The 16,677-nt window shown below is 40.3% G+C and overlaps 1 protein-coding gene and 1 long non-coding RNA gene across 2 annotated transcripts in view; both read left to right on the forward strand.

The window, feature by feature from the left end:
- The first annotated feature begins 2,606 nt into the window (after nt 1-2,606).
- On the forward strand, nt 2,607-7,256 carry LOC118222810. The gene is made up of 2 exons (XR_004764334.1): nt 2,607-2,762; nt 5,570-7,256. It is a non-coding gene; the product is annotated as an uncharacterized LOC118222810 (long non-coding RNA).
- Nucleotides 7,257-8,803: 1,547 nt separating this feature from the next.
- The window catches only part of gpc3 (glypican 3), an 82,525-nt gene continuing 74,651 nt past the window's right edge, over nt 8,804-16,677 (forward strand). The window contains exon 1 of the mRNA XM_035408236.1: nt 8,804-9,846. Within this exon, the coding sequence (XP_035264127.1) occupies nt 9,690-9,846 (157 nt within the window). The 5' untranslated portion in view covers nt 8,804-9,689. The remainder of the gene's footprint in view (nt 9,847-16,677) is intronic.

Here is a 16,677-nt window from a genome sequence, read left to right on the forward strand (position 1 = left end):
TCAATCTTAGATACTGAAACCAGTAAATTGTATAAAAGCTATTTTATTTATTTATTTGTTTATTTGAAAGGGACAATGGACAGTTAGTAACTGCCCCAGAATTAGCTTGATAGCTAAATTTAATCTGTAGTCCCTTAACAGGTAAAAAGCAGGCAAATTTACAACAAAATAAATAAATGTATAAGCAGCAATTTGCAAAAAATATGTGAGTGTGCATCAATACATTTTAACAGAAAAGTAAACAAAAAGGAAAAATATATAATTGCAAAAAGTACCCATATAGCATATGATGTGACAAATAAAATAATAAAACAAAAAAATACATTCAATAAAAACAAATCAACATACAAGAACATGTAACCCAATTTTATGAATAGTTTTGGAAGGTTAATGATTACAGGATTGACGACATGTCAGCCAAGATTTAAATTGCAGTTTAAAACTTCCAAAAGTTAAAGTTTGTTTGATACTACTGGGTACTGCATTCCAAATATTTGAGCCTCTGGTAGAAAAAGCGGATCGGCCAAATTCAGTGGACCTGTATTGCACCATACAATTGCCTTTGGTGGAGGGCTTTTAATACGTAAGGCTTATTATATCAAAATAAATATATGTGAGGTGAAAGTGCATAGTTTGGTTTCATTTTAACTGATATTCGACAGGTTACAATGCTTTCCAACATAAAGATATAAAATTAAACATCTTATCCAAAAAACCCAATACTGCACAGTTATTAGGAAAACATTCCTCAACTTTTTCCCAGGAGGGGGTGGCTTCAGGACATGTAAACGGGATAGAGTGCAAGCAGTTTTGATGAGATAATAATCTGATACTTAATAATATCATTTTGATTTTTAAATGGACGACAAGTTAATCGAATTGTGAAAGGAAGTAAATAACATAAAGAGAAGACTGGAAATACCTGAGCACGGTTTAAAAGACGCGGGAATGCAGTGTTGAAGTTCTTTCATTGAGTCCCGTATTTTAAAATAAAGCTTCTTCTGACCGGTGTGGGGGGTAGGGTTTTTTTGGCGGGGTTAGAGGTCACTAGCCTTCTGAGTCTTTTTTGACCATACGATTTAAGGGACAGAGAGACAATGGAACTATAACGTGTTTTCTTACAGTGAAAAAAACATCAAGAAACGTAGGCTAATACATAGCCTGTAGCCTACATGCATAGCTATTGTTTCCCATACTTATTACAAGATCAGTATAAATATGAAACCAAATAAGGTAAACGATATAGCCTAGTTACAACCCTATAATAGGCTACCACAATATCGAATTTCTTCTCACCCCTCCCCCACCTAAAAAATCTACTAAAAGGATGCTCATACAATTTCACGCATGACGTAACTTTTTGTCGAAAATTTTAGGAGAGAAGATGGGCTCAACTTAAAACATCTGCGCTGCAAGGTATGTAACGTTTAAGTTCTATTATTGTCATCTAAACCGCCGCTGTTCCCATCAGTTACAAATTTGCCTCTCGGTTTCCATAAGAAGTATGGTAGGCTGTTTCTCCTTTTTCTGACTGCAGTAACAACTTATATTGTGTCGCATGAAGGTGATGATTTGTTTAAAATGTATGTTTGTTACCTAGCCTATTTCATAATATTTGTTTAAGCGAATTTAAATCTGTTCCATTGTTTAAATACATCATAGTAGGCTATAGCATATTATACGTGGTTGCACATTATTTATCGTTAAGCACTGATGACTTTGTGTAAATAATATGTTTATAGTTTTATGAATTCTCACCACATGGAGGAAAAATATGGATTTGTTGAGTATTAATTTTGAAGGAACTAGTTAATGTGTAACTTGCATATAAGTAAATAATTAGGAAGCTAAACTATGTTCTTTAAGTTAAATAAATAAGTGTATGAGTTCTCTATTAATTGTTTTCCAAAACACTGATGAAATTAAAACATAACGTTAATTAAGTTATGCAAATGTGGCCCTTCTACGGCTGTAGTTCCCTAGCCACTAGTTTGGGGGCTGTAGGTTGGGGACTCGCCCATAAAGAAAGGCCCATCACATGATAGTAGCTTCGCGCCTCTTTCCTAAACCTTCTCGACACTGTAGAGATTTCCAGCGGTCTATCAGGTAACTTTTCGAACATTTTTGTTGTTGCTATAATTAATTTTCTCAATTAGTTTATTTTAAGCGGTAGTGAAAAGACAATACTGGTTCAGCTTGTTTTAATAGCGTATGAAAAAGTTTTATAACCCCTAGGTTTGTGCAGTGTGGTAAGGCTTTGTGTGTTGCTAAATAGACAACAAGCTAGCCATTTAGATGGCTAATGGTATAATGTGTCAATTATCAAGGTAACGTTACCCACATATATGTCGGGATTTTTCTATTTCTACAGGCTAATGAAAGGCCATTAAATTATAATGTTTTCGATACTATAAGTAACTTAGGTTAGCTATGAAATTGTCACTGATTATACAAAAAGATTGTTCGTTTAAGTAAGGTTAGCTGATTACCGATAGCTAGCAAGCTATTCATATGTCAAGTTAGTTAATTTAATCTATCATTAATTAACGAATGAATGAATGAATTATAAATACCCCCAATTGAGGTCATTCGTTGGGTGGCTAACGTCAGAAAGGTTATGGAAGTCCCGGGCAAGCCAGTATAGCCAGATAACGTTAGTCTGGGGGAAATCCAGACAGAATTGGGTTTGGCTAGTCAACTAACTACCAGCAGTTGCGATCAGCTACTAACGTTGGTCAAGTTCGGCAATTTGGGCTGCAAATGTTAGTTAAGCATAGTATAAAACATTGGTGCCAGTGCGTGTCACATATTTTTCAGAAGCCCTTGGAATTCAATAAATAGCTAGCTAGTTACAGACGCTGGTTACTGTATTCCGAGCTAGTATGTAGTTTGAAAAAGTTTCGGAGCTAGCCCGCTAATTAATTAGCTGTTATTTGGCATGTGCACTAGCCACCATTAGTCCTTACGTTCACATTCATTCATTTGGTTTGCTGTTGCCAGTTGGCTAATCAGTTAACATTGTGAGAGGGATATTTTCCAACTGTAATTAGCCTACAGGGTACGTCAAAAACCATAGCTTCAAATTCGATATTCTCATGCCGCCCAGCACCCATCCATACTACGGGATTGATGTAGCTGCTACCGCATATTGGAGCTTTACTGTCGTCCTCAGGGGTGAAAAACATGCATGCCCTCTGATTGCATTATTTTGTAACATGTTTTTCACGAGTTTTGTCTGTGGCCGTTAACTTGCTATTTCTGCTTTTTTTTTTTTTCCCCTGCAAGCTGTGCTGAGATTAGTGACATGTTTACGCTACTAGAAACATCACGTGGAAATTATGTTTGATCATTTTTTTGTCTTGGTCTCATTTTTGTGATTGTTGTAGAAACCGTTTAAACTGGTTTAAAGCGTAAAAAAACGACACGAGTCAATAAGGTTAGGACAGCGAAATAACAATACTATGCTAAAATGTGTAATGTGGTCGTGGTAGCTATAGTCAAGTATAGACATTGATTTAGTTATGTTCAGAGAAATTGATGAGTTAGTGTGTTAATAATAGCGCCTTATCAGGTTGTACATCAAGTTGTAAAGCTAGATGTGTAAACTCGCCTAGCTCGTGTGGCTGTTTCCTATGGTGCAGTCACCACAAGGAAGAGCACATGGCGTACCTCAATCAGGGTTAAGGAACGTTTTGTTTTTTCTTTTTCTAAACATTTATTTCTATCCAGGGGTGTATTGTGGGAATTGTAGTTATTTTTTTGGGGGGCACATGTGGTTTTGCAAATCAAGAAAATGTTACCCTTCTAAAATAGTATGTATTCCAGTGTGCATTGTCTTGCGTTGTCGTCTAGGTCCTATCAGTTCTCGAGTGATCTGAAGCTGGTGGCCCAGCGGTTCACCCACTTAGATTAGGACATTCACGTCACTTTCAAAGAATCCCCACGCATACATGGCCTGCACATTACGGTCGTGTAATGTGGCCTGACGGATTAAAAATCAATTACCTACACAAGTTGACGCGAAAACAAGAATGAAAAGCTATTTACGACATCGTGGTTCTTTGTGAATCAGCAGTGGACCTTCTTTTTTGCGACATCGGGAAACATAATTGTACGTAATTGTGCAGTCAGTCCTGGCTGTAGTTACGCAGTTCGTTTTGCTATGAAATTAGGATGTGGAGTATTGAGACTAATTCGGGAATATTTTAATGTGATTTTAAAACTGAGTAATTTATCTGCTCCGCGGGAATAGTTTCGGGGTACCACATGTCAAGTAGCCTATATCTTGTTCTCGGCATAGTCTCATGGAGGGTCTGTGTAATTGTGAAATTTTTAAATAGCCAACGGTGTATAGGCTATATGAAGGTAAGCATGTCTAGATAATGTTTGAAAATAGTTCTGTGGGATATTTGGCCGCATCCCGTAGCTAACCTTAGCTTAGGCCCCGAGTTTCCGGCGGGCTGTTTGCCGCCTGCAATTCAGTTGATTACCGCTATATTCGTCCGAGCGCTATAGTTGAACATGCAAACAACGTAATTGGCTGCGATTTAGCAATGATTCCTAGTCATGTGTTTGTGACGTACACTTGTAAGTTCGTAAAGGAATATACATTATTTTACAAAAGTTTTCACAACATAAATCCGTAGAATTTGCAGGTACTTTTTTGATTGTTTTGGTATGTGCATCATTAATAGTCCTGACATTTGTGTAATGTTGAATGCAGTTAGTCAGTCATTGAACAGGGAACCTTGTATGTTAATTACTGTAAATGGGAATCTCCAATTCATTCTCTTCAGTTATTCATATTTTTAAAAATCCAAAAATTGCTGGTTGAAAAAAACATAATTGGTGTCCGTTGAGCATGCAGGTTTGATATTATCTTGACCAATATACAATTATGTATGTGTGAGCAGCTGTCTGTAAATCAGTGTGCATTTGCACTTAATTAGTAATCATTAAATGACTGATTACGATGATTTGGGGAGAACAGTGCAATTACGTTTAATGATTACTTAACAGGTGGCCACAAAAGGATGCTGTTCTAGCACTGGAGCCATGAATTTCCCACAGAACCAAAACGGTTTCCAAAAACAGGGTTTCACTGGTGGTTGCATGTGAAATCAAGCCCTGGTGTCATAAGCGATAGCTACATATTGGTGACGGTACTTAAATTTTAGAATAACATTTTGAAAAGGATAAATTGGCCTTTGAAAAGCTGACCAGCTCTTTGCCACACAAGTCCACAGTCCAATGATTTGCATTATCTTTAACTCTGGTTATGTACCGTAACTCCCCAGTGCTTTTGGCACGCGTAATTCCATCAGATTTCAAGTTATAAAAATGTGTTGAGTCGTAAGTGAGCAGCAATGGTTTAAGATGCTGTTACTCCGCTCATATTGCTTTCTGCATTTACATTTAATCCTGAATGAGTAAATTCTGTTTACATTGTAGGTAATAACGTTAACAGTTGTTTAATGCATTATGGGTTTTGACATTTTCTGCAAGTGAGAACCATGTACAGCCATGGCTCATGATTGGTAATAAACATTTTCTTTTCCTTCCTCATCAGAAAATGTTCAGATTGCCGAGGACAACCATTGGAAGAAGCGATTCAAACTCTGAAGATCCTAACCGATGGGCAGCCGTGACTCCTCGAAGACACCTTTAGACCTTTTCCTTGTCTTTTTTTTTTTTTTTTTAAACTTGGTTTAAAAAAAAAAAAAAAAAGAGTCAATTTTATAATCCCTCAGGAAAATACAATTATGAAGATGTGGCAATCTTACCTTCACAGCAGACCTCCTCTTAAGGTGCATCTAGTGTAGTCAGTGAAATGGCCTGGAATCTACTGCGCTAGGTGCTCCTTCTGGAAGGAGGTACTGCACGATCAGCATGTGGGACGCTGTCAGTAATGCACCTGTGGGTCGAACCTGTGTGGGACCGCCCATGCACCTCAGCCCTGCAGATGTGATTTTAACCTGTTCATTCGGCGTGTGTGTTCTCTCATCCTGAGTTTGTCTGGCTACCCTTTCCCAGACTTGCCCAGAATGATTTTGAGTTTCTGTGCTTGTTTGAAATGGACTTACTGCCTCTGCAAATCTGTGCTGTGAACAGTACTGTTTCTGCAATCTTATTTTGTATTTATTTTTGCGAATGTTTGTCTCAAATTAGATCGGATTGACAGTGAGTGTTTGTACTAGTGTGATTTCAGCAGGAACAAAGTACTGAAGTGTACCAGCTGACTTGCTTCTGATGTCCTAGTCTCGTCCTCTAGAACTAATCTTCCCTGCAGTTAAACAGTTCCCATGTAGTTTATATCACTGGTTCGGGTCTATGGTGGAGGGCTTTACCGGTAGGTTCCTGTTAATCCTCAGGAAAACATGCAAGTTTGAATATTTATGTTTTGGGGATCTTGGTTGATATTTTCAGCTTTAAGCAAATATTACTTTTTTTATTTTTTTGTGCTCAAACTATAAATTATTCACTGCTAGCAGCACAGCTCTTGAGACATCTGGCAGTAACTTTTGAAGTTTGACTGATATTCTACAACGGAAGAGTAAATGAATCAGAAAACAAGTGAAGTTGTCTGATATGGGCTCACCCTGTGAAAGACCCCTCAGCTGTAGTCTGTGCAGTTCCAAAGTGCTCACAGTGCAGGTAGTACCGTTAGCTCTACTGCAGTGTGTGCACTTCCAGTATTGCCAGGCACCCTCCCCTGCCTGGCCACCAGCACAACCCCCCCCCCCCCCCCGTTTTCTGGCTGTGTCTCACACTGGCAGGTTCACGGCGAGTTTTGCAGGATTGCATCCAGTTTGTGAAAATCCCCGCTGTGCAAATCCATGCAAAACTCGTTGTGCCTGGGACTCTGTTGCTGGGAAGAAGTGACGTCTTATAAAATGCCAAAAAAAATTGTGTTCAAGATTCGCAGTCATTGTCAGAATTACTGTGAAGTAAAAAAAAAAAAATAATAATAAAATTGTGGCTTTCTTTTGTCAGCTGCTTACAAATGTGAGCACTGGAGTTTGGGTGGGTGCATGCTGGGATGCTGAAATTGTTTGTCTCGCTGTTTCCGGGTGGATGACTTTGCAATTTTAATGAATCGTGAAAACCTCCAAAAAAATTGCACGGTATCCATCTGTAATCCGCCAGATGTTCTGATCTGCAGGGGTTTCTTTTTGTAATTCATCTTCCCTCTGCCTGTGCTGTTCGTGACTTTCAGATGAATGTGCTTGTTTTAAATAAATTGGTGTTATTCTTTCCTTCGTGATGTTTTAACAGTAAATACAGTTATAAAATAAATATATGATGAATATACATCCAACTCCGATATTGGAGTAAAAAATTACATGGTTTCAATTGAAATGCTAACTTGAGAATTATTTTGAAATGATACTGATGATGCTGCTATTAAAGCAGTTGCAAAAATAAAAGTAACTTTCGTTGCAAGATAGGAGTTTCCAATCTGCTGTCGTTTAATTTATAATTTGTAGAAACGTGCTTATTACGAGATCGTCCGCATAAATGCGCTGGGGACCTTCCATTACAAAAGAAGGCCGCAAGATGGCAGCACATATTCGCGTAAGGCTCATATGATTGTTGCCTGTATCTATTGAACGTCTAATGTTGGCGAAATGACCGTTGTCAACCTTACATGCTAGTAATTACTGTCCTTGAAGTAGTGAAACAATTATTTATGAACTCGACTTCGACTTCAAAGGAATGGTAGTTTTCTCATGAGGACTTCTTGCAGTCTCTTTATGGTTTTATGTCCATTTTACAAATGTATAGTTTGCTGTATAATTTGGACGTCCGAACATCATTTATATAAAAGGTTTTTTTTTTGCAAAACTAATTATTTGGAGCCCATCAGGTGTAGACTGTCTCCGACACTTCGTGTGGTACGACCGCGAGGCGCGCAAACCGCTTGGTGTGGCATGTATTGCGTTATTGTAATCACGGTGAATCATAAAATTATGATTTACGTTATTCCATTGATCCCGCATCTGCAATAAATGATAAAAATCCGCGTGTTTGCATTACGTTACGTTGTATCCGATGCCTCACTAAAATAGCTTTATTTTACACAGCAGCGACTTATGAGTGTGCCAAAACTCAGAAATCGGATACATTCAGTTAAACAACTGGTCTAGCCAGACTGTCTCAGGTGGGGACTTACATGATTTGATAGCGCACAAAGTTAACTTGACACGACCTCTGATTAAGGCGAATTATTACGCATGAAAGGGGTGCAGCCTACTTAAGTGATTGCAATTAAGTGGGACGAGAAGGGACATTTGGTTGATTCAAAGATTAAACCAAAGGTAGCGTAGTGCAGTGGACTGTTGCAATTATCATTAGCATTAGACTACTGTCAGGCTTTTACCCATTTAAGTATCGCTGCAGGGAAAAGCACGCAATTAGTGCACTGACGTTAATAACACACTCGAATGGCTTCTTGCGGTTCCGCAACACCGGGATGCGCGGTCTGCCGAGAGAAAATAATGACATGCTCCTGGCGATTTTCTTTCTGGTCGCCTTTTCCATATCCCCTTGATATATCAAGAACAAGGCAAAATCACTACTTGGTATAACTACAGAACAGCTAGACCATTGTGTAATCATACATGACATTGTGTAATCATACGGGGGGCCTGTTTCATGATGTTCACACACGTGCAGGTTTCATTTCAACTTTGGGGGAGACAAGTGACTCATATAGCACGTATGTCATTGACTAATTGAAGAGACAATGAATTAACCCTATAGGCATAGGTTTCATTTCAGCTTTGCGGGATACTTCGTTGGACCACCAATTTCACGTGTAAAACGTCCAGTCTCACAAGCATACAAGCTACGCCAGCAATAAATTCGTGAACATTTTGTGGGTGAAATGTCTCCATGACTCCTCTCAAACCTACGCGAATGAATTAATATGAAGATACTGGGAGTGACATGTCTCCCTGTCAGCCCTCAAAACGACGCGGATGTGTAAATGTTTATTCATTTTAGATTGCTTTAAATTGGTTTACACTTACATATACTATGCATCCCTGTGGTATGCTTATTCGGCTTCATCCAAACTTTAACTCCCTGAGTTCACAGGGGACCGACGGGCTCGAGTTCTTTTAGCCCTATAAATGATAAGATTGGTGAGCGCGCTCTGGAAGGCGATGGCGCGCAATCTATCTTGTGATTTTAGTAGTTCAGTTTCCAGCGTCAGTCAGTCGGCAACAGCGCTGAGGAAAGGAGTAAAGGCGGTTTTCGAGTCATTCAACACCGCTCTCAATTCAAGCCCTATGCAATACCTTACTTACAGTAGTGCTGCTGAACTTGAATGCTCGTCGCACTCAATGAGAATGCCGTGTTCCAATTCGTTAGAGTAATTATGTTGAAAGTGACGCGTTAGCACTCCGCACCCTTGCAAGGAGATGAAGAAGTTGTTGCTTGGCTGGTGTACCACTTTTGACGGAGAGAGCCGTATATTTATCGCGGGAATGTGCAGCATCGTGGAAAAAGAAGAAAAAGAAACAGCGGTGTTACACACAGAAAATAACCACGGGAGACAATTGTTCAAATAAGATTTATTCGTCTCAGTTTGTACCTTGTTTACATCTTGCTGTCCATATAAGCTCTGACTTAATCAAGGTGATATAAAAATTGTTCTGCCAGCAACGAACTTTCGGTCTCGTGCCATGGCAGGTACTCCGGTTTCAGGTGTGCTGCTGCTGTGCGCCTCGCTCCTACCGTTCGCACAGCCGAGTGGACAGGTTCCCAACTGCCAGGTGGTACGCTCGTCCTTCCAGCTCCTCCACCCGGGGGTGAAGTGGACCCCCGAGACTCCTGTTTCAGGTAAACACTGTTACAACATGGTATAGTGTAAACTATTGAATTTGATTTGCATATTGTAGCCATTTGCTTCATTGTCACTCTCCGTCGAAAATAACGGTATAGGACAAAAGTAGCGAATACAAAATTTTGCTTATAGTTGCATAAATAAGAGCGAGGCAATTTTGGCTTTAAATCACAAGACAGCTGGCACTGTTATGATGGCTGGCTTACACACGAATTGCACGGTAATGTTGACTAATAAAAATAATAGTAATACAACGACTGACAACAAGAGGAGCGTCCTATTGGTCCTACAATTTCACAGATGCAAAATATATTTACCTCAACCAGTGGCTCGTAAAGCAGTTAACTGATATTTACACTGCTACCTGTTGCAATGCGGGAGCTACAATCAATGTTATTTTAAAACAATGTAGGCTACATATTCTCGAAGCACAAGTTTAAAATAAAAGAAACCACACCAGCATACGATTACGGATCACATCAAATATATGACAATTCAAAAGTGAATAACTCGTCTGTAGTAATAACACCTTTCCGTTGTTGATTTGTGCAAACTGTTTAACTATTGTGTGTATACTGTAAAAATAGTATATCCCGTAGAAAACGGTGAAAAGACTGTCAGCAATGTTTCCAGTGAGAAACCATTTAATGAAGATTTGATTGTGGAATGACCCCTAAATAAATAAATATTCTATATTAACCAAACCCAACCTATCAAGAGATTATTGGTCTAATCCTCAATTACCAATAGCACTTTCTCTATCCTCACTGCCCTAACTCCATCCATCCATCCATCTCATTCTCTCTCGCTGTCCCCTCCCTCTCGGGTCCCTGATTTTATTTCTTCTGACCCCCTCTGCTGTGCCTGTGAGATTTCGGGGAGGAGTGTGCGTACCCAGGGGGCTGTAGTGACACCCTCTGGTTCATTTTTAGCGGCAGTGCAGCGCCTCTGTTTCCAACGGGACTGTGGCCTCTCTGTCACAGAGCACAAAGACACTCAGCCGCGAGCGTCACACAGAGAAAATATTACCGAGAGAAGCAGAAGGTTGAGTGGCAGTGGTGCAATAGTGGAAATTACTGTCAGCATGAGGCACAATTAACCGAGAACTGAGGAGAGACATTGCTCATTCATTTTTATGTATTTCCATAGTTTTCTTTGCAGTTTTTGTTTGTTTCAGAACTTAACATTCCAGTTACACACACACATATATAAAAGATATAAAAGATATAAAATGCCTGCAGGCAGTTGGCAGTTTCATACTTAAATGCTATTTTGGCCACGGAGTGACATTTGCAATACTTTGCAAACATTTCGTTTACATATTAAAATATTCTGCTTGAAAGCAAGTGGGTCTAGAGGACAGAACCTTAAAGCATTACTCAGAACACAGTTGCAGTGTCGTCCTTGATGGAGAGAAATGTGCTTCTATGACTTTGATGAGTTCAACAGTTAAAAGTTAGAAAACACAACAGTATGAATAAACGATCACAGCAGCATAATTTAAAGCAGACGCACTGACAATGGACAGCATTAGTGCATTCCTGTATCGTGTAGCTTTTTTCATGCAGTTATTTTGTCACCGTTTTCAGTGTTGAGGGGTATTCAAATGGTTTTTTCCTTCTTTCTCCTTTTTTCTTCCTCCTGGGTATAACCGACAGAAAAGCACTCCTCCCGTCTCCATGGCAAGGAAGGGAGAGCTGAAAATGTGACATGACAGTCTTCTTTTGAACGTGTCTTTATTTTCAGACAAGTCCCTTCAAACTGAGCTTACCGAGACACAGTTCTGGGACAGTAACTCATTCTCTGATTTGCAACTGTAACGCTCAAAACAAAGATTTCACTCACTTTGATATATACAATGAGCCATTACTATACTGGTATTTTCACCAAATGTCAACAGCACAAGTGGGGGAGAAAGCTAGGCACTATTAATTAGTGAAAGAAAACAAAATAGTTATGTCCTTTTAAATCAAGATTGTAAAAAAAATGTTGCATTAGCTTTGACCTTTGACTTCTCTTCTGATTTGGAGAGCTGAGAGGAATGAAAAATAATTAATTAATTTATTTTTTTGCATTTTTATGCTATAGAGTATATCGGACTGGAAGTGCGGTCCAGAAATCCTGGTTCTCTTGTTGTGCCTGTTGCTTGTGCTGCGATTCATTATATCCATATATGCTTTTTTATTGCATTTTAAACACAGTTGGCTGGAAATGCTAATTGGATGTTTTAGTGTCATGTTAGGCTGGGGAAGTGTTGAAGGTTATTTTTTCCTTCCTTCCTTCCCTCCCTCCTTCCCTCATCAGCAATTCATGTTCTTGGCAAAGGTGGAGCGGCAGTAATATTTAGAAACCGATGTTAAATGTACTGCGAATATGCAGGCGGGGTGAGGAACGTGGCTACGCGCTCTCCAGGGAATCATGGCCACCGTCCTCCGGCAATATTAACATCCCTCAAGAATGATGGGGGAAGAAGCGGCTGACTTTGACTTCAAGTCCATTTTAATTAGCCCAGGCAACAAGTGTCAGGGGGCGTCGTCCCCAATTTACCATCTACTATTACAGTTTAGTCATTTGGCAGACGCTTGTAGCCCGAAGCGCCTTGTGAAAGTACGTTTTACGGGGTACGCAAGTTGTAATCGTAGGAGCGCCCCCGTCGAGATGCGTGCCTCAAGACCGGAGAGCTAAAGGGAGAAACGGGGTTGTTTTTTTTTAGATAGAAACATGGAGGCTACTGGTGAAAACATGGATTTTTAGATATTTGCAGAAAACAGCGAGTGGCTCTTCCTTCCTGCCTGATTGGAGAATGTCCTTCGCCCAAGTTCTGCTGTAGCATAGCAAGCCAGCGTCGGAGCGCTGAACACAGATTGCTGTCATGTATTGCAAATGAATCTGGGCGGCCTTAATGATAGGTCTGGGTCCAACGTTGTGGCTGTCCCAGTCTCTGTCCCTTTCTTCTGATAGGTTTAATTAAAAAATTTAGCTTTGTCATTCTGCCACTGATGTATCTCTCAGGTGTGAACTGAGTTGTTAAATGCAAATGGGAGTGAATTTCAAAGAAATTCCTATGGGTAATCAGTTCACTGCAGACAAATTAATTTGTTTGCTCCAAAACAAGGGAACAGTAACACATTTATTCCCGAGCAGTTATTTCCTTTCTTTTATTCATTGCTGCTTCATATGCAATCCATGATGGTAACCAAATGAATAAAGTAACGAAAACTATAACAACTTATGACGAAGTCGTTTTATGTTTGTTTTTTTTTGCCTTTGAGTATGACACATATCAATTTCAGGGGATAACGTGAAATCAGTGCAGTATCAATCTGATACTGCCACATGTTATTTTGTTGATGCATACCGACTATGTTAGCAAAGTGTGTTCTGCTTTAACACTTTTCAGAAAAGGTGTCCTGTTATGATCTGTGATATCATGTTTTGATGTTCGCGAGACACACAATGGGAAATTAAACGTTTTCTCGCAAACGTTCCAGGAGTGAAATAGGTGGCTCGTGGTTGTATTTCCTTCAGCAGGTTGCTGTGGAAGGCTTGATTGGAAGCCAAGGGTTTGGAAAGAGGTAGTGATGTTCTGAGGAGGGGGTGGTGAAGTGAGTGTGTGGAGTTGGGAGGACCTGAGGGCTAGCTTTTGGGTACATGAGGATATGGGGTGGGGGGTGTGGGGCGGGGGGGTTGGGTGGTGTTGCTGTGACAGGAGCAGACAGAAGCTGGAAGGCAGCACTGAATGCTAATCAAGCTGCATATGGTGCCAGGGGGCCCAGGTCCAAAGAGCTTGATTTTTTTCGCCTCTTCCTCCAAGATGCATCCATATTAAAAATGCTGCAGATGGTGAGAAGGTGAGAAGTATGAAGTGAGGGTGATGAAAGGAGGTCTCAAAACCAAAATTAAAGGTTACCTTAAAAAGCGCTAATGGACACCTTTTATTATTCTACCCCCAAAAGCACACAAACCTGCACTCATTTTGGTTAATCCGATCCACATTTTAACTCTGATACTGGGCCAGGCTCATGAGACTGGATGAGCCCATGAAACAGCATAAGAGTCGCTCTTTGGGCATTCTGTTGAAGAAAAACTAGCTAAATCCTCCATGCCCAGGTCCCCAGTCTTTACATCGATATTGGTGAGAGAATAGCCTGTTTTTTTTACGCCAGTGGTTCTGAATGAATCCCTCCACCCAATCACTAATTGGTTCATCCCTGCTGCAGAAAGTATGGGGGCCAAGAGAGTTGAACTACAGGAGAACTTTACTGTGATTGCTATATTTTGTAAGGTTTTTATTTTATTCATCCAGCAAAGATTGTGTGGATCTGTCTGTCTGTCTGTCTGTCTGTCTATCTGACTGTACTTTAACAGTATGCAGTGACCAAACAGTGATGAAGGAGCAACAAAACAGAAATGGCCGTACAAATAATTTAGGCCTGCTGTGCCGGTATCTTCTGAGTTTTGGCAATTTGTGTCCAGGAGGGCGGGTGTCAGGCCTTCTGTTCTGGGCTCCTTCCACAGTGGGACTCCAGCCAGCCTTTGGAAAGAACAAGAGACCCCGCATCATCTGCCCCTGTGTTTATACTACAAATGAGACTGACAGATTTTAACCTAATGCAGAACCATGGCAACCAAGTCTATCAGCAGGACTGTAAAAATGAATGCGTGATATGGAGCTGACCTTTCGCAGGAGCGGTCCCCGCGGTTCGGTTTGCTCAGCATCATGAAAGCTTGCTGTACCCTTAATGAGACTGAACCTATGTCACACTGGCGGTGGGGTGCTTCTGTTTAATGTCTTCGATCTGACCGAGGAGCTGACCGATGGCCAGCCTGTGCTCTTCTGGTTTAAAAGGTTGCCCTGCCCCTCACCCTCCCTTCCCGCGTCATACCACCGAACAGCCCATTCCAGCTTGTGCAAGGGACTGTGGCCTCATGACTGGCTGGAGAGACAAGTGCGGAAGCAAGTTGTCCTTGGTCTAACTGTGGCTGTCTGTCTGTCTGTCTTCTGTCTGTTTGTCTGTCTATCCGTGTATGTCTGTCTGTCTATCTATCTCTATCTGACTGTCCTTGGTCTGTCCGTGCTATGTTATAGTTGTGCTTCAAAACAATAGCTCCTTTGTGGAATTTTCTTTTAAAGTCCCCTTTCTTTAACTGGTGGCAAAGAACTTAACAGTCCTGCTGATTTGAGTCTTACAAATTACAGAGTAGCTTTACAAGCCACAACAGAACTATAAAATAAGAAGACTACGAATAGAGCCATCTTAAAATCTGTAAAGCGTCTTTGTGACAGTTCTCTGTAAAAAGCGCTATACAAATAAAAATGAAATTGAATAAAATGTGAAACTGGGCAGGAATCAAAATACCAGTGTGCAACCGTCTTATATACTAATTTGAGGTTTATTTAGTGTAATCTTTCTAGGTTAACTAGGGTTTTCTTTTGGATTTAATAACATTTCTTAAACTTGAGAAGCACCACATCTGTCTGAATCTATAATTTACAACCCTAAGGATCTTTTCAGCATTTTAATATCTCATATTACTTTCATTTTATTTCAAATCAAATTGCATACAAATTACTGCATAATTGGCACTGGAAAGTGTGGCGTTGCAGGACCCATTCCCAGAACTCTCCGGGTTTGTTAAATATTATGCTGCATGCTATACTGTATATAACAATGATAAATGAATACTGAACAGTGTGTCCCTACTGGAGCTGTCAAGATATGTGTACGTGTTTTTTTGTGGTGAGAAAAAAAAGAAGCCTGTTCACATTTGCCCCATTTAAGATACAGCTGAGTGTGGGTGCGATTTTGTCTATTCATTTCATGGAATATTTTATGGACATTACCTTCATGTAAATGCTGAGGTCACTCCTGGCCTAATCATTGTCTACATCCATAATCAATGCTTTCCAGCACAAAACTAAAAAATATTTATTAAAACAAGCATACAGCAAGAAACAGACTCTTAAATACAAAGCATTTGCATTAAGTTTTTTTTAAGAAATACAGGGTCAGGTATTTCCACAAAAATGTATGAAACCACTTTGAATAGGTCCCATCCAATGTGATATGGGTGATATGCCCTTGAGCGGGGTCAGTGTGAACATGGCCTGCTTCATACTTAGTGACGAAAACAGGTCAGTCAGCCCATTTTGGCTTATGGTTTGCTTGCATGGCAGAAGAGATGCCTGTTCCTGAACTCTAGCGAGGGAGGAGGAGGGACGGCGAAAAGGAGGGAAAGAATGAGGGGAGGAAGAGAGTGAAATGTGGCAAGAGGGAATGGTGAGAGAGGAGAAAGAGGAACAGGTCAGAGGAAAGGGGTGAAGTGACAGAAGGATGAAAAGGAGGAGGGAGAGTGATTGATGGCGGGGCAGAGATTGGAAATCTCTCGTGGGTGTGTATGCTGACCGGAGGCTCTGGACCCACACACCAGAGACCTTCTGAAATAGGGCAATTGTGTTGTCACTTCCTGAACACACTGCAGTGACTTCGGAGCCATCTTGTCAATGATGTAGTCACGCGAGTCCATTTTATGAAAAAAAATAGAAATAAAAAAGTTTGTTCTCAAAACACAAAAAAGTTTCTGATCAAAGAAGCGGTGCCTAAACTCAGTTGACGAAAACGGGGCAAAAAAAAGGCCCTCTATAGACTCACAGACTGAAAAATATACCTGTCTGTGTTCGAGACATGACAGATAAAGCAGCATTGTTTACTACCCCACCAGCCTGTTCCATTAGATTCCATCATTAGATATTATGTACAGCGTGGCCTGATACGCTGCATTTGTTCAGCCGAGCGATTCTATAAAACCGGCCTGCTATTGCTTTT

Source organism: Anguilla anguilla, chromosome 3 (genome assembly GCF_013347855.1).
Source record: "Anguilla anguilla isolate fAngAng1 chromosome 3, fAngAng1.pri, whole genome shotgun sequence".
Classification (NCBI taxonomy): domain Eukaryota; kingdom Metazoa; phylum Chordata; class Actinopteri; order Anguilliformes; family Anguillidae; genus Anguilla; species Anguilla anguilla.